Source organism: Cyanistes caeruleus, chromosome 4, assembly GCF_971803275.1.
Source record: "Cyanistes caeruleus chromosome 4, bCyaCae1.hap1.1, whole genome shotgun sequence".
Classification (NCBI taxonomy): domain Eukaryota; kingdom Metazoa; phylum Chordata; class Aves; order Passeriformes; family Paridae; genus Cyanistes; species Cyanistes caeruleus.
In genome coordinates, this window is record NC_141704.1 from 33,235,212 (window position 1) to 33,258,029 (window position 22,818).

The 22,818-nt window shown below is 39.4% G+C and overlaps 1 protein-coding gene across 1 annotated transcript; it reads right to left on the reverse strand.

The window, feature by feature from the left end:
* Positions 1–216: 216 nt before the first annotated feature.
* On the reverse strand, positions 217–22,818 carry ST13 (ST13 Hsp70 interacting protein). Its single transcript, XM_086885689.1, has 12 exons — positions 22,488–22,818; positions 17,895–17,952; positions 16,588–16,657; positions 16,413–16,483; positions 15,830–15,896; positions 15,176–15,260; positions 12,613–12,723; positions 11,566–11,668; positions 8,228–8,344; positions 7,474–7,537; positions 6,211–6,305; positions 217–1,955 (listed from the first exon to the last, which is right to left on the reverse strand). Exons 1-12 carry the CDS (start codon positions 22,814–22,816, stop codon positions 1,827–1,829), a joined length of 1,299 nt encoding a protein of 432 aa, XP_086741815.1. The 5' UTR covers positions 22,817–22,818; the 3' UTR covers positions 217–1,826.

The following is a 22,818-nucleotide window of genomic DNA, read 5'->3' on the forward strand; positions in this document are numbered from 1 at the left end:
CTCTTCTTGGGAATAGGAGATCAAGACCATGAACAAAAGCCATGCACACAGCAACACACAATTACAATTTGAGTTCATTTGGTCATGAGGATGAGCCCTTAGGCATTTTGTTCCAATTTAAAACACAAGTTATATATACAGTTTAATTAAAGCATGTCCACATTTAATTTAAGCAAAATAGTTTTTAACAGAAAGTTACACAAACCCAAAAAGCAGTGTTTTTCAAAACCATACTTTATTTTTAAAGGTGGAGAGAAGTATTCAGAACTGTATTTCTTAAGCAAAAAGATTCACATTTCACTGTGCAGGTCATTAGTAGGAGAAAAAGCATTTGGGGATTTACTTTTTTCAACTGCTGTTGAGTTCCTACATCAAACCAGATTTGTTTAAAAATGGTAACATCAGTTATGGCTTAAGATACAGAATTACAAAAGATTAACACAAGCCTTGAAACTCAAGGGGTGAACAGGTAACTATGGTCATTCTTTCCACATAAAAGATGTTTTAGCCAAGACAAACAGAAGCAACTGTCTTTATTGGTAGACAAACCCACTGAACATCATCAGCTTCAGACACTGCTTCAAAGATATCCATGCTGATAAATGCACGTGTTAGAAGAATGTTCTGTCTGTTCCAATTACTTCACCTTATCCTCCGCACCACAAGCCTCAAAACCATGGAGGTATAAAACCACAACAACAAGATACTTTATTTCTTTTTTAAACAAGAGGCTACAAGAAAAGACGGAAGACTACAGAATGTGGTGAAGAAAGAGTCATCACCTCTACAGAGACAGCAGGACTTTGACCAAGAAATTTTAATCACTGAGCATGTAAGAACCCAAACCAATTCAGAACCCAGAGCTGCAATTTTGCTGGGTACTCTCCCCTTGACCGATCTGTAACTCTGCATGTACATGTTCTGGATGGCTTGCATTCAGTGGGACAGAGGTAGTGATGGGAACAAGATTCCTTCCCTAAGGTTTCCAAATAGATGCAACCTGGTAAGCATGGCCCCAAGGAAGGGTAAATGCAACCAGCAGAGGGCCTGCCAACTGGGAAAGGACAAGAGCACAAGCACAGACAGGAAGCTGCTCTCCCTACCTAGACCGATAAATAAAATGTTATGTAAAGGTGCTGGACAAGAACTGAACAAGTAACATCTGTGGCCTCAACAATATGTACTTCATGCCAGGTTGTGCAAAGGGTAGAACTGAACCTTTACTGCACAGTTATAGTGATCAAAATGATATAGTGTTTGCAGTACTGCCAGAAGTTCCAGTGTGTAACTAGCTAGCCTGATTATACTGATAATAGCGCTAAAAAGTCAATCATCCATAAAAAAAAAAAAAAATGTATTTGCAGACAATTCCTTTATCCAGTTAATTCTTCAGACTTGTCCCACCTTTTTTATTTTTCTGTCCTAAGGGGATTAAGACAGACTTCAGTTGTTAAAGTATTTTCCCCTTTGCTCAGTGAGAGCAATTTTTAAAAATGGCATATTTTTTATCTTACATTCCTGGAATACTACAATTTGTTATAAGAATGTTCATTAAGAGGAAGCTGTCTGTAATACTTGTGATGAAAGGTTGCAACTGCTGGACAAGAAGGGATGGTTGAAAACTAGGTCATCTGAATATAATTTGAGTTCTACAAACCAATAATTGAATAAAGTCAATACTTGGGGCGAGAGAGCAGTTCTCCTTAGAAGAACACCCCATTTCTCTTCTTAAGAAGATCAGAGGTAAAATGGTTTGTTTTATTGCAACGCTGGTTAGCCAAATCCAATCCTTGCCATTCAGATATGATTTTTAAGAACTAGGGATTTTACGGTTTACTGCCAAATTTGGCAGACAATTTACTGATGAGATTCATGACCTTGGGATTGCTCTGGTACTTGGACATATTTGCTGGGTTCTGGGCAACATCTTGGAATGCAACCATAACTTCTGGATCCTACAGGACAAAAAGCAAAAAAAAAAAAAAAAGAAAAATTAGGGCACTTGTAAAACAACTACAAAAGTGATTATGTGGTTCCACATTAATCTAGTCTTGCTCAGCTTTTACATGACAAGCCTACACTAGTCTTCTGGCAAGAAGTCTCAAAAGACAACCCAATAATACAGTGCATGTTGTTAAAACCATGTCACTAAACACCAAAGTCATTACTGAACTTGTTACAGTAATAGTTCAGTGTGTGAGAAGGGGGATAGGATAAGACTTCTGTTTCCCCAGGACAGAAGTTATCAAACACAGCCACATCTGCTGTATTATTTCTGTTCAGGTATCTTTCAAATGCATTTTGAAGGAGGTAGGAGTTTGATGTGTGTAGCATGCATGATAGAAAAGTTCTACTCTGAGCAACAGCTGATTCTTATCTTACTTTTTCATTCTAGCAGTGGAAGCCTGAAACTGTTTGGTTGTGAGCAGACAATGTGGCAATGTCTGGCTTTTAAAAATTCATCTAATTTCAGTCATTCCCCACCTCCACTGAGAATTCCCACTTGGAAAAGAACCTTGTTATTTCTCGTCACACTACTGTGTTGCAGTTGATAAATACATTCACATATTCAGTAAAGTCAGTGCCCCCAAAAAAACCTCTCCATCTTCTCTACTTAATATGAGAAGCATGAATACCTTTTTCCCATACTTCTAGTATACCTTTGGCCTCCACTGAACTTGAACTGGTTTTACTTGTTTTACCTGTGTATGTTTTGAACATAATGAATTGGTACGTAACAATTTTACATCTCAGTTTGGAAAAAATGTTTCCATTATAAGCAATACTTAAAAAAAATCCATTTTTCTCTAATTCAACAGAAGTGCAAGCAGTTTATTATGTTCAGTACAAATCACAGATGTTAGCTGTAATTTCATCTGCTGTTCTAAGACATTTAAGTATTTTCACCAAAAGACACACTGCTTCCTAGACTTCTAACCCATTGCTACAGCAGGCATGTTCTTTGGAATCCATCACAACCCAACCAGTCTGCTCAGAGCTGTCTGTGATATAGCAACACCATCCTGTATCTATTCCAGCATCAGACTCAGTCCAAAGCTGTTTAACAAGTCTGATCCTAAATTGCATTTGGTAGGTGTGGACTCCACTGAAAGCACCCACACACCTCAGTCATATTTTATACATGTTGGGAACCCAGAGTCCAGTCTTATGGGAGGATTTACAAATGTGTTGTCTCCCTCACCGAAAATAATCTGCAAAGTATATGGAAAATGGAATGCTGACAGAAAAGAGAGACTAGATACATTCTCCTCTCCACTTTACAAGATTCCCATGGAAAGAAAAAAGGCAGACTTTCAAAACCTCAGGCTTCTTGAACTGATTTCAAAATAGGGCACATGATTACAAAGATTATGTCATGTTGTTAAGTCTGTGGTTTCACTTATATACGAATCTGGAACAAAAAGCTGAGTAATCTTAGTCACTAGTTTGTATCAAAGCTCTCCTCAATATCCTAAATGTTAAATATCCAGTTTTCTGCTAAGCGTTTCACTTTCCTATAAATTCACAGCACGTAAATGATTCTGTACTTCCGTTACACCCTGGAATCTCTCAACCTTAGAGAGTGTGTATAACGTCCAAGGTTTAACAGTGATGAGCAATATTATCAAAATAAAGCGTAAGACTGAGGATATCTACATTTCTAAACATTTCAGGGAAATATTTAGTGCATAAGGTAGAATGGTAGCCATTCCATTAATGGTACTAGGGAGACATACAGTTTTCTAATGCTCTGGGTCTTTAGCTGCAGAAGGAAAAATAACACTTCCAAGAAAAAAGTTATCACTATTTTTATTTTTTTTTTTAAACTTAACACGTTTCCTTGGAAGTCTGTGTCTAACATATGGCTACACGTCAAATAAGGAATCTATAGGTTCATCTTACATATCACTCCTTATAAAAAGAACTTCTACTTGACTCCAAAATGCAAATGTCCTGTGTCTAGAGAAAGCAGTTGTATATGCAAGATAAGATGTACTAGACAACCCTCCAGACAGACAAAACAGTAATATGAAACACACTAAAATTTCAGTCAATTCTTCTGGAGACTAGAAAGCTTAGGGGCAAATGAGCTAAACATCCATCCATTAGAAGTCACTGCAAAAAGTTACAACTGGCTACCAGTAAGAAGCTGTGAAAAGAAATGCCAGAGAATTTTTGCTGCTTTGAGAAAAAAAAACCCTAAAAAACTTAAAGAAATTAATCTTCAGGTAACAAAACCAGAAATCTTCCTCAAGAAGTAAGTCTTTATAGTGGTTTGCAGAGATCACAAAATCACAGAATTGTTAGGGTTGGAAGGGACCTCTGGAGATCATCTAGGCCAACCCCCCTGCTCAGAGCATGGTCACCTAGACTAGGTAAGATTTATGTAAATGACAAGCAATAACTCCCCTAAACATGTCCAAAGGCAACCACATCTGGTTCTTTGCTTCTGTGGGTGACAAGATGAAGTTAACAGCAAAACTCATTTAATCTGGCTTGTCTTCAGGCACACATGGTTGTCAGGTTTGCTAAGATGTCAAAAGACTCAGGGACATTTCAGTGTTAACTCATGGAGAACAGTCTCCAAAATTATGAAATCACAGCAAGTCTAAAGAGACTGAGGTGGTGGCCTTTACTCTTAGAATATTCCCATTTTGGCACTAACACCTCACTATGAAAAGCCTCTACAGACTAGCAGTTAAAATACAATTTTGCATCAACTTGTGTGTTTCGGTATGTTCAGACTTTTTTGTTACCTCAGATAACAGACATAATATAATAGCTGCCAGCTAACATTATCCATCAACACATTCTGTAGCTGCACTGGGCAGATGCCAAGCAGTAGAAACTACTGTCTTTTAAAACTACAGTTTACATGGCCAAATCAGAAAAGACCAGAAAAGAGAGTTGGACATTTTAGGAAAAGGTGGCAGTGTAGACATAGATCAGGCTCTAATAAATCATATCTAGATACAAAGTTGATGCAAAGAGTACAGTAAGAGACTCAAGGTTTGCTAACAGGCTGTACATGCTAAAGCCTGCCTGCATTATCAGAAAACACTGTCAACACACATTCTTGCAAGAGTCCTGCCCTATGATGGGGCGTAAGTAATCAGCGTGAAATGGAGTTTTCTTAAAAGCATGTGACAAGCACTGAATATTGAGCTGCACCTCAACACTGTTTTCAGCAACCTCTCATCACAAACTCCAGTGTTACAGCAGGAAGTAGTCAGGTAAGGAAGACAGCAACATGTCAAGGGCCCTTTCTGCATGGTTTGCATGCAAACCAACACTGCTGACTGTGGTAGCCTAAGTGAAGGTGTGTTTTCCAACACCAGCAACCACTAAGGGAATGAACCCATGAACTTTTGCAGGGAAAGTGATGATTTCTTTGTGATTCCAGGGCATACTGAATAAGCTTCCTTTGTGATTCCTTTATTTCAATGAGCTGAGGACAATACGTAACTCTAATCACAGCAAATCCACAAAAAAGAAACAAGACAGTTTTATACTTGATCATGTAGGAATGTAAATGTAACTACACAGCTCTGACTTTTTCTAGCCCACCTGCCCTTAAAACTGGTGTTGTCAGACATGTTCCCTTTAATCTGTTGAAATATTTTTCTTGAGTAGAAGTAGTTATGATATTGAGCAATTAATCAAGCCCACTATGGAAGTAAGCTTTTTGAATATGATTTCAGAAAATCCCAGATGAAGAACTATTCTAATAATACTTTGGCAAAATCTCAAACATTTAATCTTCTAAAAGGAAGGCAATTCTCATCACAATATTATTATAGTATATTGTGTAAGAAAAATATTGCCATTTTTTCTTTTTGTGCATAATTATTCCTCTATAAAGTGTGTGCATTCAAAAAATGAGCAAGTAAACCATGATGTGTAGAAAACAACCATTTGAGAGACTTTTTCAAAAGAGATGACAACTGCATATAGCACAGTTTTCCCTATCATAGACGTGGGGCAGCGTTTGTGTGTCATCTTTAGTTAAGCTTCCATTAGTTTGCAAAACAGCTAAGGTTGAATCCAGACAGTCTGAAGTCACACACATCAGGAAAGAATTTTACAACAGAAATAAGTAAACACCCCATTGCTATCCAAAAGGTCACATCTTCCTTCCTCCCGTTAGGCTCATAGGTACTGTTCTTTCCTCGCTCATAACGTGTAGCTTTGACTTTAACAAATACTCACCTGCATGGCTGCAAGAACCTCTGGATCACTGAGAATCTCATTGAGTCCTGGCATACCTGCCATTCCTGGCATGCCTCCAGCCCCAGGAAAGCCACCTGAAAATCCAACACAAGAAAAACGTTCAACTCACCTACACAGTAATTATGCTCCCTGAGACCAAGACGTACTGCCCTTGGCACATCTCTAAAGCCATGTCTTCTCTACAGCTACAGCTGGTCCACTCAATGGAAAGCAGGGTCTTCACCTTCTCTTTCTGTTAAGACCTACATCTTATTTCATCCATGTTTGTACCCAGTTGAATAGGAGGCTTTTAATGAGTACAGTTCTTTTCCTGGTTAACTTAAATGAGGTAGGCCTCAAGCTCAGGAACATAAGGAGTTTGAATGCATAGGGTGAAAAATTTAGAGCAGAAGCAGCTCAGTATTATGTCCCAGGCACATTCTATATTTAGCAGGAACTTTAGGTTTTGAAAAATTGTACACCAATGGGGAAAAACTCCAACAAAATATCAAGAAAAATATCCCTGAAGCAAAATGCTTGAGGTTCTGTTATGGAATCCCTATTCTGCAGCTTCCCCAGGTGTGCCGAGCATGACACATATGGTCTCTATCTGGCTGCTGATCCATATAGAGCACACACACAGCTTAGCTCAACTCTGAACTACACTACAATCTTCAAGAGCATCAATACTTTTGTTTCTGCCCAGTTAATTGTATAACATGGAAAGTCTCATTTTTGTGAAGCTGTCAAGGATAATTTTTCTATAAGGTAATCTGCACTACCTTCTTTAAAGAACTATTCTGTTGAAAACGGCTTGCAACCAGCAGAGATTTCCCTCATGTTCAATCCAAATTTTCAGCTTCAAAACTATTGTCCTTAAACAGAATGGATTCAAGGCACCCTGGGTAATTAAGAGAACATTTTCATACTCATTTTTTAAACACATTATCAAGCAAATTCTGCTTCTTTTGTTTTCACAGACCTAAATTCTTTCATTCTGTTATCCCTCAATTATTGATTTCTTTCTTCTCTCTACTTGCTACACAGCATCAATCTTCTTCAAGAGAAGGAATCCCAACCCTTTTACTACTAGTGCTCCAAGTATACAAGTTCTAATACTAGTGCATATGCATATAAGTTCTAAACTTCACATAAGATTTTTCTCTCTATCTTGAGAAAAAATGCTACAAAAACTGCAGTTATACTCCATATGGAAACAAAAGCCGCTTCCACCTCAAGTACTGGTGCTTAAAAATAAAATACCTGGGAAGCCACCTGGGAAGCCACCAAACTGAGCTCCTCCTGCCTGTCGTCTTGCTTCTTCCTCCTGCAGATGAAAGCACATCATTCCACACAAAACAATGGAACTGCAGTCTGTTTTCTACTGCTCAACTGGGTTTAGGAGAAAAAAAAATAGCCAAGACTGTTTCAGGCAGATACGCTATCACACTGAACAAAGCACTCTACTACCTTCAAAATCACTGACAAGAAATTGCTTTGTCTATTCTTAATTTTGTACAGGATTGCAAGTTAGTTATGCAGGGTATGTTTCTACTGAACATGAACTTGTACAATTTGTTTTAGCTCCCCAACTGTATTTTTAGAACACCCACCCCCCACATATTCAAATACATCACTAAAGCATTAAGAAAAAGCAAGCAAACTGTGCCAAGAATTGAGAAAGAGAAGCAAAGTATTATTCTGAATTTAAAACCTCCCACTTTGGGATATATAAGTGCTTTAAGTGAAAATTATTCTGGAACAGTCATACAATAACTGACTTCTTGAAGTACAGGATTAGTAGCAATTCCAGAGACTGTTTTTGTCACAAGCAATAAAACCAGATTAACTCAAATGCCCTCTTCTTCAGATTTCATTATTGGTTAAGTAACCAAGACAAAAACCAACTCTCTAAAATTTAAAGCTTACATTTAAAGTATTTTTTCCTCTGCAATTAATGCTAACCAAAATTAACACTCTCCAAATTATTAAGAAATATTAAAGCCTAAATATTCACCCTTTGTGCTTTCTCATGCTCCTCCCGTGCCTTCTTCACCCTTTCCATTCTTTCCTTGATTTCCTTTTCTTCCCGCTTCCGCTCATATTTTCGTCGATGTTCTGCAATTTTCTGAGCCTGTCACAATGGAATACCAGGAGTTCCTACACATTTCTAGTATATCACACAATGTATTTCAATGCAAAACACATGTAAGCATAACCAACTCATTCTAGCAGTTCTTAAAACTAAGAACCGATTTCTCATCCTAAAAGCCTCTCTGTTTTAGAAGCTGTTTGCTACTTCTTTCCCCTGACAGTCAGTCATTTATGTCTACTCAATCCTGACTGGATTCACCAGAACACACACTCTAGCATATTTTTTTGCAGTAGTTTCAGAACTTGCGTCATTGTTAGAACTTGAACATGTTATTATTCCATGTGCATTTATGCTGAAATACTGATTTCTCTGGGGCTAAAACCAGCAAGTGGCCTAGAAAAGGGCACAACAGGAAGATAATTCCCACTGCATACACACACACACACACACACACACACACACACACACACATTCTAGATAGTGCTATTGCTGTTTCAGATGCCTCTACAGCATGTACAGACCGACACAAGCAGACCAAAGAATTACTCAACCAAACCAAGAAAGGGCTGGTGGGGAAGAAGTTTGCTTCCTTTTACTAACTTTTTCCTCGAATTTATTAAGTCTATAGTCCCAGCGAAAGAGGGATTAACAATGAACTTCCCAAGGCTCCTCACTCAGGGCTCCACAACAGAATTAACTGCAGCACTGCTTTCCTCAAAACAGAATGTATCCTTATAAATAATTGCAAAAATGGTTCATGATTTCAGAAATGGAGTACGACGATTACTCTGTAATATTCCTGTAACTAAAAAACCCATAGCAAAACCCGCCTGCAAGAACAAAGATACTATTAAGACAATAGATACTCTTGTATTCTTTTTGAATACTCTTTAAAGGAAAAAAATATTGTTGAAGTAGCAGAGCTTTGATACAACTTGTTTTAGCTAGGAGATACTCATTCCATACTACATCATTCCTGAAGTGCATCTGCCAGAGAAAGCACACTGGAAGCAGCAGGAATGATAGTGTGTACGCAGTACCTGCTATCAGATCCTGACGTCACTAACATTTAGTGGCTCATTAAGAGAAAGGTAAATGCTCTGTTTTCTTTTTAATAAAGTATGAAGAGTTTCCAAATTTAAGATTTTTGCTCTAAGTATTTTTCAAAATGAACTAAACGTTTTTAGAATTTAACTTAGACTTTTAGGTGAAAGTGCTACAAAGTAAAAAATTCTAGGAAAGCGTGAAGTGAGTAAATTAGATGAATGCATCATTTTCACTTAATAAAGATTTTGAAAATCACCCATGAAAAGATCCTATGTTCTTCCTAGAGTTACAAACACAAATTCCCATGCAGTTAGTAACTACACATCCACGTATCACAGATACTCACTCTGCTGTTTCTGTGCTCAGGCAGATTAACTGGGAAAGAAAAGGTTCCCCCTCAGCCATGCATTAAGTATTACTTATTATGAAAACCAGTTGAGACCTAAAACCTAATTACATTAACCACAGATCAATAGTCTCCAAAACAGAAGACTAATAGGTTGTAAACTGGCTTCCATTGTCATTTTGCTGGAGAAGCAAAGACATGGCAGAAAAACTGAACGCTATTAGACACAGGAATGTTTATGCTTGTGGGGGTTTAAGCCTGACTGGCTGCCAGATGTTCACTATGCTGCTCTCACTTTCCCCTCCTCAACAGGACAGGAAGAGAAAATAAGATGGAGAAGCTCTTGGCTTGAGATAAAGATCATCCACTCACTACCATCATGGGCAAAACAGACTCAACCTGGATAGGATTAATTTCATTTATTGCCCATTAAAAATAGAGCAGGATGATGAGAAACAAAGACTAAACTAAAGCCACCTTCTTCACAAAGATCAGCTTTACTGCTTCATTCCCCACTCTTCTACCCTGAACAGCACAGTGGGATGGGGCTGTTATCAGTTCACAACACTGTACTTCTGCTACTCCTTCCTTTTCACACTTTTTTCCTGCCCCAGCATGTCTTCTCCACAGGACACAGTTCTTCACAAACTGCTCCAGCATGGCTGTCCCCACAAGGTACAGTGCCTAACCAACAGACTTTTCCACCATGGGTCCCCCATGAGCTGCAGCTCCTGCCACAAAACCAGCTTCTGTGTAGGCTTCTCTCCACAGGCTGCAGTTCCTGCCAGGAGCCTGCTCCAGGGAACTCTCCATGAGCTGCAGCTTTCTTCAGGGCAGATCCACTTCCTCTGTCATGGGATCCTCCATGGGCTGCAGGGTGGATTTGCCCCACTGTGGATCTCCATGGGCTCAAGAAGGACAACCTGCTAAACCATGACCTTCTTCATTGGCTGCAGGGGAATCTCTGCTCCCATGCCTAGCACACCTCCTCCCACTTTGTTCTTCACTGATCTTGGTGTCTCTGAGGGGTTGCTTCTCTCAAATTTTTCTTCTTTTTTGCCCATCCTCTCACAGCTGTTACACTGCATTTTTAAATCCTTTTTAGAATATCACAGAAGCACCACTGGCATCACTGACTCACTCGGCTTTGGCACCAGCTGGAACTGGCTCCCTCTGACACACAGGCAGCCTCAGGTCTCTTCTTACAAGAGGCCAGCCTTGCAGTCTCCACCTTCCCCCAAACTTCCTATGTAAATCCAATACAATGCAACAGCTGCCATCTGTGGTGTGTCAATCATTTCAAAGAAGCAGCCAAAAACATGAAAAAGAAAGCCTGCTATCAATAGTGTTACAGAAGTCTCGCCTTACAAGATTCTCCCTGGGGTCAGCCAGGGGAGAACAGCTGAAAACCAGTTGTGCAGAGCTAAGGCTGCCCTCATGGGGCTGACTTATGAAAGTACAAACCATTTCAAAATGCTTCCTTTGGAAAACATGCCTAAGGTCAAAGCCTTGATCAACTCAGAAATACCTTGGGAAAAAATCAATTACTAGCTATCTCTGGCTTTTCTGAAGGTTTTTTAGTCTAGATCCTAAAATACCTGGCAAACTTCAACTGCTTCAGATTCTTCTGTTGAAACTTTAAGAAAGAATGTATTTCATATTTCTGTTACATGCCCAGCCCCACACACTCAATTTCTCTAAACACAGCCATAAGCAGCTGTTACCAAAGACAGAAGTATTTATAATTCAGTCTGAAGTGTCGGAAGATATACGAACACATTTCTTCCAGACAACGTCTGTTGAAGAATATGAAGGCAGCTATGTCACTCAAATACAGGAAAGACCTCCAGCATTCTTCCCCACTTACTCTTGGCTGCACCTCCTTCAGCATGGCACTTGCATCTTCATCATAATCCAGTTTACAAGCTAATGCAAGATCATGAGCAGCCTCCTCCCAGTGACCAAGAAGTCTGGAATTCAGAAGACACCAACAGTCAGAAGGGAAAACTGACCACTTGCAGCTATTCAAAACATTTAACCCTGCATCACTCAGAAATTTTACCTAGAGCTACAAGGACTTACAGAAGTTTAATAATCTGTGTTTAATGATGGTTAATAATGTTAAATAATGGTTTAATAATGGTTAATAACATTTAATAATAGTGTTTCCTCTAAGCTGCACACTACAATACCATTAGAGGACACTTGATTGCTTGCTTCATATCCTTAGATAACTTCTACTTGAAGTAACAATGAGTAAAAAACTCTCCATGAGATCATGTCATTGTCTGCTATAAAGAATGATCTAACAGGGAGAAGGTGCCCTAGCTAAACACAAGAAGCACTTCTATCACCTCAGGCTTAAGTGGACACTCTTACACTTAGCACTCAAACCCTGCGACTGGATGCACCATGTCTTAATTAAAGTGGTCACATAAGCCTCTGTGCACACTTCCTTACTATTAATTTACACATACGCTTGATAACTAAAAATTTTTAAGCAAACTGTGGTATTACTAAATGGTCAAAGCACTTCTGCTCAGAGACAGGTATTAATTCAAACTGTTCTCAAATCCACAAATAAAACAAGCAGTTTTATCCTATATCTCATAATCTTTACCAAATGATTAGAAAATGTTATTCAGAAAAGCAGGAAGCCATTAGAAGATGAGACAGAGAGAGGAAGGGTGGGGGGGACCACAGTACCAAGAGGACTACTCATAAATTGCCATCAATAAATCACTATCATCCTTTCTATTCTCTAAGCCACATATTCAGCACAATGGTGTCTTGGCTCACAGCTACTGCTCTCAGGTACAAGACAAACAGTTCAGAGGCACAGAGAGAGAGAATGCATGAACAGGACTATTCCCTCCAAGAAAAGATAACATCAAGTACAGGTGCAGTTCATTACCTATGTGCTGTCCCCCTCCATTTATAGGTCTGTGCAGAGTCAGGATTAATCTTGATGGCTCTGTCACAATCTCTAATGGCAGCATTTGGCTTCTGTAGTTTCACAAAAACACTGTGGGAACAAGAACATTTATCATACATATTGAAATACCAAGTTACTAACTTAAGCTGGAAATAATTTTGGATGACTAACAGGCAAGCTAGTGAGATAATGCATTTGAAGAGCTGAGTTCAAAAAGATTTCATAGTAGCATAGATAACAAAGTCGCAAAAATTTAGTCTCACCCTCCCAGTATTGTAGGTGAGTCATGAGCAAGAACTGAAAGCATTCATTGTTCAGACTCAAGCCTTGTCAGCAAGAGTAACTTCAGAGCAGATGAGAAGATACAAAATTGCAAAGGACAGTTCAGCCCCATGGTGCTGGGGTCTATGGCAAATGGCAACTAGCTATTTGAACAAAACAACAATAATATTCTGCATGCCATATTGCACAGTCTTGAACACAGTAACACAAAGAAAGCATGAGAAGTTACACAGGCTACAAGGATCAACAGCTAGATTCATGGAGGTAGGAGATGAGTCATCAAAATCAAAAGCAGCAAAACAAACACAAACTCAGCAAGAAGCCTCAATCCCTTGTCGGTTAAATGTAAAAACTGAAAATTTTACAACACACAAGCATATCAGACTAATTAGTAGAGTGGTACATTAGGAGGTTCACGTAATTAAAATTTAAAATCTCTTATAGAAACACTAAAAAACATTCCTGAATTGGTCAAAGTATTCAATATTCAACATATTCCATGCCAGAACTTCTACATCTACATCTAATTCTACATCCCCCTTTTACATGAATCTGAAAACAGTTTCTCAACAATTCCTGTAAGTAACTTCATATTAAGTCTTCTTATAAAGCAAGCACAAAGTCACACATTATCTTCTAGGAACAAACAGGTGGACAGGGTGCCAGGGAAGTGCTCCAAAGCTACACCTCATCAATGAGAGCCATTCCTATGCTGCTGGCTCCACAAAGCCTCAGTCTCTCGAACTATGTTATTATAGTTTATATCTCAAATATATTATTCATTTCTTTCTACAACAGACCAAACTGAGGGAACTTTTAAACTTCTAAAATTCTTATTTTTCATTGCTACACTCAGTCCTAAGAAGACAGGACACTGTAAGAGATTTAAAAAATACTGTTATGATTGCAACAGCAACAGTGTACTATGAAGGTATGCAAATGGTGTTACATGAAAGAACTTTGATATGGAAAGGAAAAAAACATCAAGGCAAGTACCAGTCAAGATGTATTACAATGCAACAGTATTTCGTATTACAAAGGACACTAATAAATAATAATTAATCTTATGAAAGTTTAAGTTCTCTCTGAATAAAACTTTGCTAGGGAAAAGATCCATTAAATTATCAAATCATCCATGATTAGTGGACTTTTGTGTAAGAACAGAAAAAAAAACCTGCTTTTGCAACCCATACTTGTCAACTCTTCCTGAAGAATCAGGAAGATAAAGATGTTTGTGCATTATGAATTCAGAAAGTTCCCAGTGCATCATCTGCAGTCTGGTAGGGGTTAAGTAGCAGTAAGGTGGGTAGAGAATGGGCTGAGATACAGATGTGTCCTACTCAAACATAAGACTGTTGAGCAGAACCTGGTCTGCTAACAAATTCAATTAGCAGATACAACAGGGAGAGAATTCATAGGATTTTTAACTAAGTTTGCATCTAAATAGAATATCATTTCAATCATCTTAATCCCAGAATACACTTCAGATTTTACAAGAGTTCACAACCCAGCATTATTCTATCTCAACATCCCAAAAGCATTATTGTTGAGGAATACTTTCAGTGCAGATAGCTCCACGCGCAGTTGCAGTGTCAGCTGAAGACTGAACTCTGGGTGGTGAGAGGCCCAGGCAAGAACTGGTGCTAACCTCTGCACAGGGAGCTGTGGCCCAGCCAGGTGATTGGACACTCGCAGACACAACGGAAGCTCATAACCCCAGACATCACGAGCACAGACTGTGAAGGTATAAAAGCCCAGGGCTTCCTCTGTTTGGAATCCCTCCTCAGAAACACAAGCTCAAGCTGTTATTTTGTTATTGCACCATGATGAAATTATTTTAGGGATCCAGATGCCTGAGAGTCTGCTGTGGGAAACCCAGGGTCAAGACAGTAAGAAAAGCTGATGTGACTGTCTGAGTGTGGGGTGTGTAGGTGCAAAGGCCCTTCAGTCCCAGCTCAGGCAGTGCAAGCGTGACTGCCAGGGTGTCCCCTGGAAGGTCAGACATGGAAGTACCATTAAGGTTACCACAATGCATTTTGGAAACATTTTCTGTTATTTATCCTATTACCAAGATTCTTTATATGGCTGCTACAGCAAATCTGGTGAGTCAAACAGAAGAGAAACTGCATGAAATTAACACTTCCCTTTCCCTCCTGTGTGTGGTTTAAGTTTATACAGATCTTCAAGTTGCCTTATATTTAGGCTCTTTAAGGAAAATAACAGAACAGACAGAAACATTAATCAGCAGTTTATGACTCACCTTGCCCTCTTGGCATACAAGATGGCCAAACAAGGATTCAGCTTGATAGCATCTGTGAACAAGTCAACAGCCTTCTGAAGGTCCCCTAAATAAAAGTACCATGAAGTTTCAATCATTATGTAATGAAATTGCATCTGAATTCTCAAACCTGCCTTCACAGTGTTACGTAGACACTTCTTAGAGAGAACATTATCAACAAAGAAAAATCACTTTCTCCCTCTCGCTTTGTTACTGAACTACAAGCTCCAAAATGAATGCTTGAGGAGAAGAGATACTATTCCCATTTAAATTTGTATATTTAACTTCTAATGCAATCAAACAGAATGTCACATCTTCACTATACATCTTTTCACTGTATTAAGACAAACCACCAGAGACAATGTGGAGGGAATTACTACATTGATCAATTTGGAATTAAGATGCTGCAGTACCTCATTCCCCCCTCTCACCCTTCCCTAAACTATGGCTACATTGGACAAACAGTACTTGAAGAAGCTTTCATGTTCTAGATAATTTTGGGTATCCAACGAGAAGTATATTTTCTCCTCCTCAAAAGCATTCAAAAATGGTCCAAGATATTCTCCTTTTTTGTAATAGGAGAGCCAAAACTAATAAACTAATAACTTGAATAAGTACTAAAAAAAATTTTATCACCTTCACTGAGAGCATTTATTGCTTCAATCTTCTTTTCATTAGCTTGATCCGCCATCTCTTCAGTTACCTAATAAAATAAGATGAAAAACACACACACAACAAACCCCAAAAGCTGTAGAGTCCAGGCCAGAATTACCACACTAAGACCTCGCCAAAGGAGAAAGTGCTTCAGTTGTTCAATTCCAGAACCTTAATTTTAACTTGCATTGAAATAATAGTTTAAAAAAACCCATAAAACCTTTGCTTTTAGCTTGAAGACGTTAGTCAACATTATTTTTAGCTATAAAATCTTGAAAGCCAAGTTGAATAATGGTAGAATTCTATGTCTCTACTTTGCATGGGTGTTTTGATAAACTTTGCTGGCATTTTCTGACCTGATCTTCCACATGCAACTTTTTGATTGACTAACCTTGAATAAGAAAAGAATGTGATTTTAAGCCAGTTTTCTGTTTAGAAGAAAAAGAGCCAAAACAACAGCAGGCTACACAGAAAATAGAGTATTCATCCTCCCTCAGCTGCTATCCTTGATTACAGTCAAACCCTCCTATCTTTCCTACTGCCACATTGAAAATATTTTGCTTACCTCCACATTTTCATCTCCCATTTCTTGATGGTCATCGTTGTCTGGTTCAATCACTCCCTCATTATCAATTTCTGGGGGAAAAACAAAAAGCAAGACTAAGCTCCATCTACAGAGACAGGATTTCCAGAATCGTTCTCACATTGGCAAAATGCAATCAAGTCGCAATTTTCCCCACCTAAGTCGCTCTCTTCACTTTCTGGTTCAGGTGATTTAACCGGCTCCTCTGGGCGCTCCTCTGCTTTGCCCTGAGAGAGACACGTATTTGTAAGCACACATTATTTCTGACCAATGCTCTATTCCCACTCTCATAAATAACAATGTATTAGAAAAATCAGATTGCTATACAGCTGAACCATTTTATTTTTAGGATACTAGTGTCCTTTCCCTCCTCTCAGATTAAGCCTATCATGCATGCAAGTATTCCAGAGCCCAAATTTGGAACCATGAACTTCTATTATTGGTAAAGCTGGTCCTTCAAATTCTGTAATTCAATAACCAAAAACAAATAATCCAAATAACATCCAATTCAGATCCACTTTTGCAGTGATTACTAACCAACCCTTCCAATCTTCCTGCCTCCCCTCACACATTCTCTGGATCAAAAATTCTCTCAATTTAATACCATTAAGCTAAGATCCTTTAGCAGAGAACAATAAGCTGATGACAGTGATTTACATATTGTTTTCATTTGCCAAGGTCTGAGATTGTTGCCACTTCTACGTGCTTAGAATATTTTTTCAAAAATTTCAAATGTTTTCTTATCGACTTCTAACTAAATTTCATCTGAATCCCGTAACTTAGCACATCCTGTCTATTATCACAGATACAAGCTGCTTGTCCTCATACTTAGTGTCAGACTATATTCAGTACATACACACAATACCTCCATATTGTTCTAACTAGCCAGTAATTCCAGCATCCAGTCTCGCTAAAAAAAATTAAAAACATCTTTTTTCCAAAATAAATTCAAACTTGAAAAAATCCTGATATAAATATTTAAAAGGAAATTTTATTTTCTCCCTTAAAATAAATCCACAGAAGCCAACATCTTCCACAACACTGCCTTAAAAATTTCATAGTTCAACTGATCACTTCATTACTTATCATGCTCATAAATACTTCTTCTCATAAATACTTCTTCTCATGAAGAGATTATAATTTAATCCACTAATGATTAGAGAAATGGTTTATAAAGAGACAAGAAAAAACAAAAAAATAGAAATCAAGACTCTGTACGGCATTTGCATTGCAGAGAACATCAGGCATTCAGGATTAGGGAAATGGAGCATGATAACACTTGAAATGAACTAGGAAGCCATCTGTAACAAGTCCTCTACAATACACAATGGACAAGCTTCAGACTGAACTCTAACATCCATGACCCCCCCCAATCTGAGTGAAAAATGACAGCAAATTTTTCCCTTCTGCTGCTCAGTAATTTTGCCAGCATCAATTTTCAGTGACAAATGTTTCATATCTCACCTTACTTGTCTCCTCCGTGGAGGTATTGGCTGGAGCAGGTGGTATGGTGCCTCCCATACTTTTCAGCAAAACAGAGAAAAGACAAAACGAAACAGTAAGATTACCAAAATAGTGGCATGTATTTTATTGATTCAAATCCTGATAATCTCTGCTTTTTGTTGCAACACAAAACATGATGATCCATTTCACTGTCAAAGCAGCAGAGTACACATCCCCCACACTTTTCTCAGTGTAGTGCAATGCACACTGTTGTACAACTCCACTGAGACTTGTAGTCACTCGCATCACCCTTCACCCATCCACCCTTTCTCATAAAGGAAAAGGTATCTGTTGGCTCAAATGGATTTTCTCCTTTAAATGTAACTTATGTTTGAATCAAAACTAGGTATTATGATTATAGAAATTACTAGAATTAGAATTATTTTTTGAACAGAGATCAAACAATTAAAGAGAACATCCTAAAATGCTTATGCAATTAAAAAAAATTGCTGCCTAGAAAAAAAATTCTCTTAAATATTTCAACATTCCTGCTTTTCCTTCACCACAATTAAGACACAGTCTTGGTGGAGACAGCATTCTGTCAATACAGAATAAATTTCCACATGCTATCGACTTTGATTAGGAGCCAGGAATAAGCAGAGGTCGAATTCTCCAGCTGTTAGATAGAACATCTAATCATACCTATGACAGCACACCACAAGGAATACCATTCCCAGCAATCCTCTGCCCCACATTTCTACCTACTGATGGTTTTCAATAAAAATGTTTCTATGAACTCAACAACCAACTCCTTGGGGCCCCACACAAATGGTTAGATGGGATTCAGGGGAGAGGAGAAGGATGTGGGTAAACAGGGCTGAGCAGGTGGAACTGGAAGGACTATCTGCTTTCAGGAATTAGTGCAACATAAAACTATCCCAAGGATGAGAAGTTAGAGCTTCTTAAGTCAAGCTACTGCAGTGCATTCTCCCCTCTTTCCTCCCCCCTGTCAGCAGCACCTCAGACTCAGGCCTCAAACTGGCTGAAAACAAACCTGAATGAGGGAATGAACTGGGGGAGAAAGGGGAGAAGGAGTTGGAGAAGGAGTTGACAGGACTGACAGGTCCTGGCACAAGGCCCTGCAGCAAAAGGCAAGCAAACAGCACTAAACTACTTCTCATTTCAAGAGAAAACTGTCAAAAAAACCCAAAACCAACCAACCAACCAACCAAACCCCAACAAGTGACAAAGCCCAGCATGTTCAGAAGCTTTTGCAACAATCTCTATGCATCCCTGGGATGTTGACATTACTTAATCAAATTTATACTGCAAGGATTGAACAACTGCAGCCTGAGAAATCATTACCCAGCCAGGCAGAAAAAAAGGAACACAGACTAACTGTTCCTCCTGAATTTTTGCCCTTGTAGGCTGACAATAGAACACATAACTCTAGTAGTCTCTAAAAACCAGAGACAACTACAGGGACCATCTAGTGAAGCCTTGGAACTTTTCTTCTGCATAAAGGAAACTACAAATTACAAAGCATTTTAGCAGCACTAATAGCTATTATTAGCTGGTTTTAATTCTGAAACCTTAAATCACCTCAAGACTGAAACAACTTAGTCAGTCCCCTCTGTTCTCTTCATATCCCCCTGAAAACTATCCAAGTTTAGTTCAGTCTGAGAAATGTTTACTAATATACATGCATATTTTATAATATGCTATTTCATGAACTGCCAAAGCTAAACAGTTTCACTCACAGTACTTGAAAATCTTTTTGCTATCCTAGTAATCTCTATTTAAACGACAGTTATAATCCCAGAATAATGCAAAAGCAAGTTACACTAAAATCTCTTTAACCTAGTATTTGATAACAATGACTGAATACATAGCAGGGATATATGCAATGTTTGCAACGTATTAAACCTCAGCAGTATATGGAAACACAAGACACTCTTGAAGGGAAAGGCAGGTACTGAGCTGTAGAAAAAGCACAGACACACACACAAGACACACAAAGAGTTTAAAGTGTGTGATGCCAGCAACAACTGGGAGTTGTCAGGACTCCATTGCAACAGTGACTGCACATTTCCACTCATCACAGCCATAAAAAGTGTCACATTTATGACTAGTTGGAAGAACTGCAAATGTGATTTCTGCAACCACTTTTATTACTGACAGCAAAATTATTGTTAGAGAGAAATTGGATGACCATGAATTCAAAAGGGTAAAAACCTATTTGAACAAAGCAACAAAAAAAGACAAAAAGCCTTATTAATCAATTAGGGATTCTGTGTTTTATTTTTAAGGACTGCTATTGTTTCTTTGCTCCATTGCAGGGTTTTGAAATGTGTTTCCTTTAATGACTCATTTCATAATAATTCAAGTAAAACATTTGCATTTTTATGCAATTATGAAAAAACTGTCTTGATAAAAGGAATGTCAAAACACTTCCAAACACACTCACGCACTACCCTATGCTTTCTCTACAAAGAGCATCAATATAGAAATTAAATACAACAGCTAGGCAGAATAAGGGTTAGAAAACCAAAAACCACAAGTGTATGAAAACAGGTAAGACTTAAAGTTACTGATGCAATATTAACAGCTAATCAGAAATAAAGCATCCCATTCTGGCTTCAGGAGTAGTTAGCATAATTTAAATTACAATCACTAGGTTTATGGAAAAAATCTAAATCAAAGCAATTAGCAGGATTTTACTTGAAAAACTTAATGATGATTTTAGTATAATTTAATCATTATTATAATCACTCATAACAATACCTAGGTCAACAAATCTATATACTTCAGATTAGACAGGTAAGCCAAACAGAGATATAAGAGTGATCAAGTTTATTTCCACCTGAAGGCATGCCATGCTGTTTGAAGCAGTTTCCAAAGAATGATCAGGCCCTATAATGCACTTAGCAGTTCTACTGCACACAGCGCTATTATGCAAAGGCAGAGGGAAACCCACCGGAATTCCAGACAAATTTTACATGGTAAGTAATTTGGGTACCACTACCACCATCCAAGTGTATTACTTCGGCAAATATTTAACTCAAATATGTGAAGAAAATCAGAAAACTTGAGAAAACTGTGGGAGGCTTTGCTTTCAAGTATTCTTAAACTTTTGAGACAGAGACATTCAATGAAGATTTTATATGTAAAAAAATATTCCATGGCTCTAAATGTAATTACTGTATTTATAAGACAAGCACCAAATACAAATTCTAAAAATTAATCTGGAAATTAAAGACCTCTCCATTAACACAGAAAAATCATCTTTGCATTCCCTGACACTTTCTTCGGCAAAAAGAAGTCAGTGTTCTTCCTCTCCCTTTTAAAGTAGTGTGTCCACACCCTCAGATTTACGCAACAGAAGTACTGAAAGAAGCCTAGGGTAAGACACTGAAGTATTTCATGCAGTAGCAAAAGGAATAGACCTGTAGTAGGGTGAGACAGACATCGATCTCCGTCCTAGGCAGAGGTACATCTACTGTCAGTACTGCAAAGCCAAGTTCAGTTAAATACCAGTGGTTTTACAACCACACTGTTATTCAGATGCAAAAAAAAATTCACTATCACTGTAAAAAACCACGAATGAACACTTCATTGTAGCCATTTTCATTACAGGACGTGTTGTGAAATGCCAGTGTTTACTTCTCTATATATATGTACATATATGTACATGTAAACACACAAAACCCTGTTAAGACGTGATGAACACAAATTTTCTAAAACGAATCCCACTTTGTCATTAAATAAAAATCTTTTAAATTCTCTTTGCTTAAAACGTGCACCTGAAAGTATGCCCCTCACTTCTCAAGAGTTCTTCAGCACAGCAGCCATAAAACCCAAATAGAGGCACCGTAGCTGAACACGGGGGTTCTGTGGGCTCTCTGCCAGCAGCAAAGAATCCCAACCCTTCGAGCCTCCTGCTTCTGGACGCTTAGGGTGGAACCCAAAGAGGATTTTTATTTGATAAGCATCTGCTACGGCAGGCCCCGCTCACACAGAGAATACGTGCAGCGTAAACAGCAGGTACCTAAATGGCCCACAGGGAGCGGAGAACTCGACTACCTTTGAGACATTAAACTTCAAAGAGCAAAGCACGTCTTGGACAGGAACTGTAGCTGCCAGGTATTTTGTGCTTTTGGGTACCAGGATGCAAATCAACGCCACTCAGCGCCCCAAAAACTCGGCTCCTTTTTAAGACAGGCTAACCAACTCTGCTGCGTAATGCAAGAATTAGCTCAATAAGTATTACTCTGGGGCTTTCCAGGCTGGAAAGCAGAGCCACTGAGATAGCCGGGGGGCAGGCTTTTTGCAACGGCAATAGCCAGCGTTAACGAAACAAAACGAAAAATTAACGAGTCTTTTTGACGCGCCAGGACTAATCCCGGAGGGAAGAGGAGGAGAGGGCGGGAAGGCCGCAGCACGGACCGGACCCGCGGGGGCGACACTGTGCGCCCCCCTCCCCGGCCACGCGGCGCGCCCGCGCTCCGGCACGCGCCGAGGAGACACGCCCCCCTCCCCTCACCGCGTCCCGCGCCAGAACACCCCTCCCCCCCCGCCCCTCACGGCCGCCTCCTTCCGCGGCCCGGGACCGACCTCTCCACCCACTCGCGGAGGAAAGCGAGCTCCGGGGTGTGCAGCAGCCCCGGGTTCTGCTTGCACAGCCGGACGAAGGCCCGCAGCTCACTCAGCTTGCGCGAGTCCATGGCGGCACGGCGGCGGCCCAGGCGCGCTCGTTCCCCCGCCCACCCGCCGCGGAACCTTCCAGCCCGCCCCGCCCCCCAGAGGCCCCGCCCACAACCGGCCTGGTTCCGCCCACCAGCACTGACTCTGCCCATGCCAAACAGCGTCCCGCCCATAAACTCCACGGGCGCGCCCACAAACGCCGCGCGGCGCCGTGGAACCTTCCAGCCCGCCCCGCCCATCC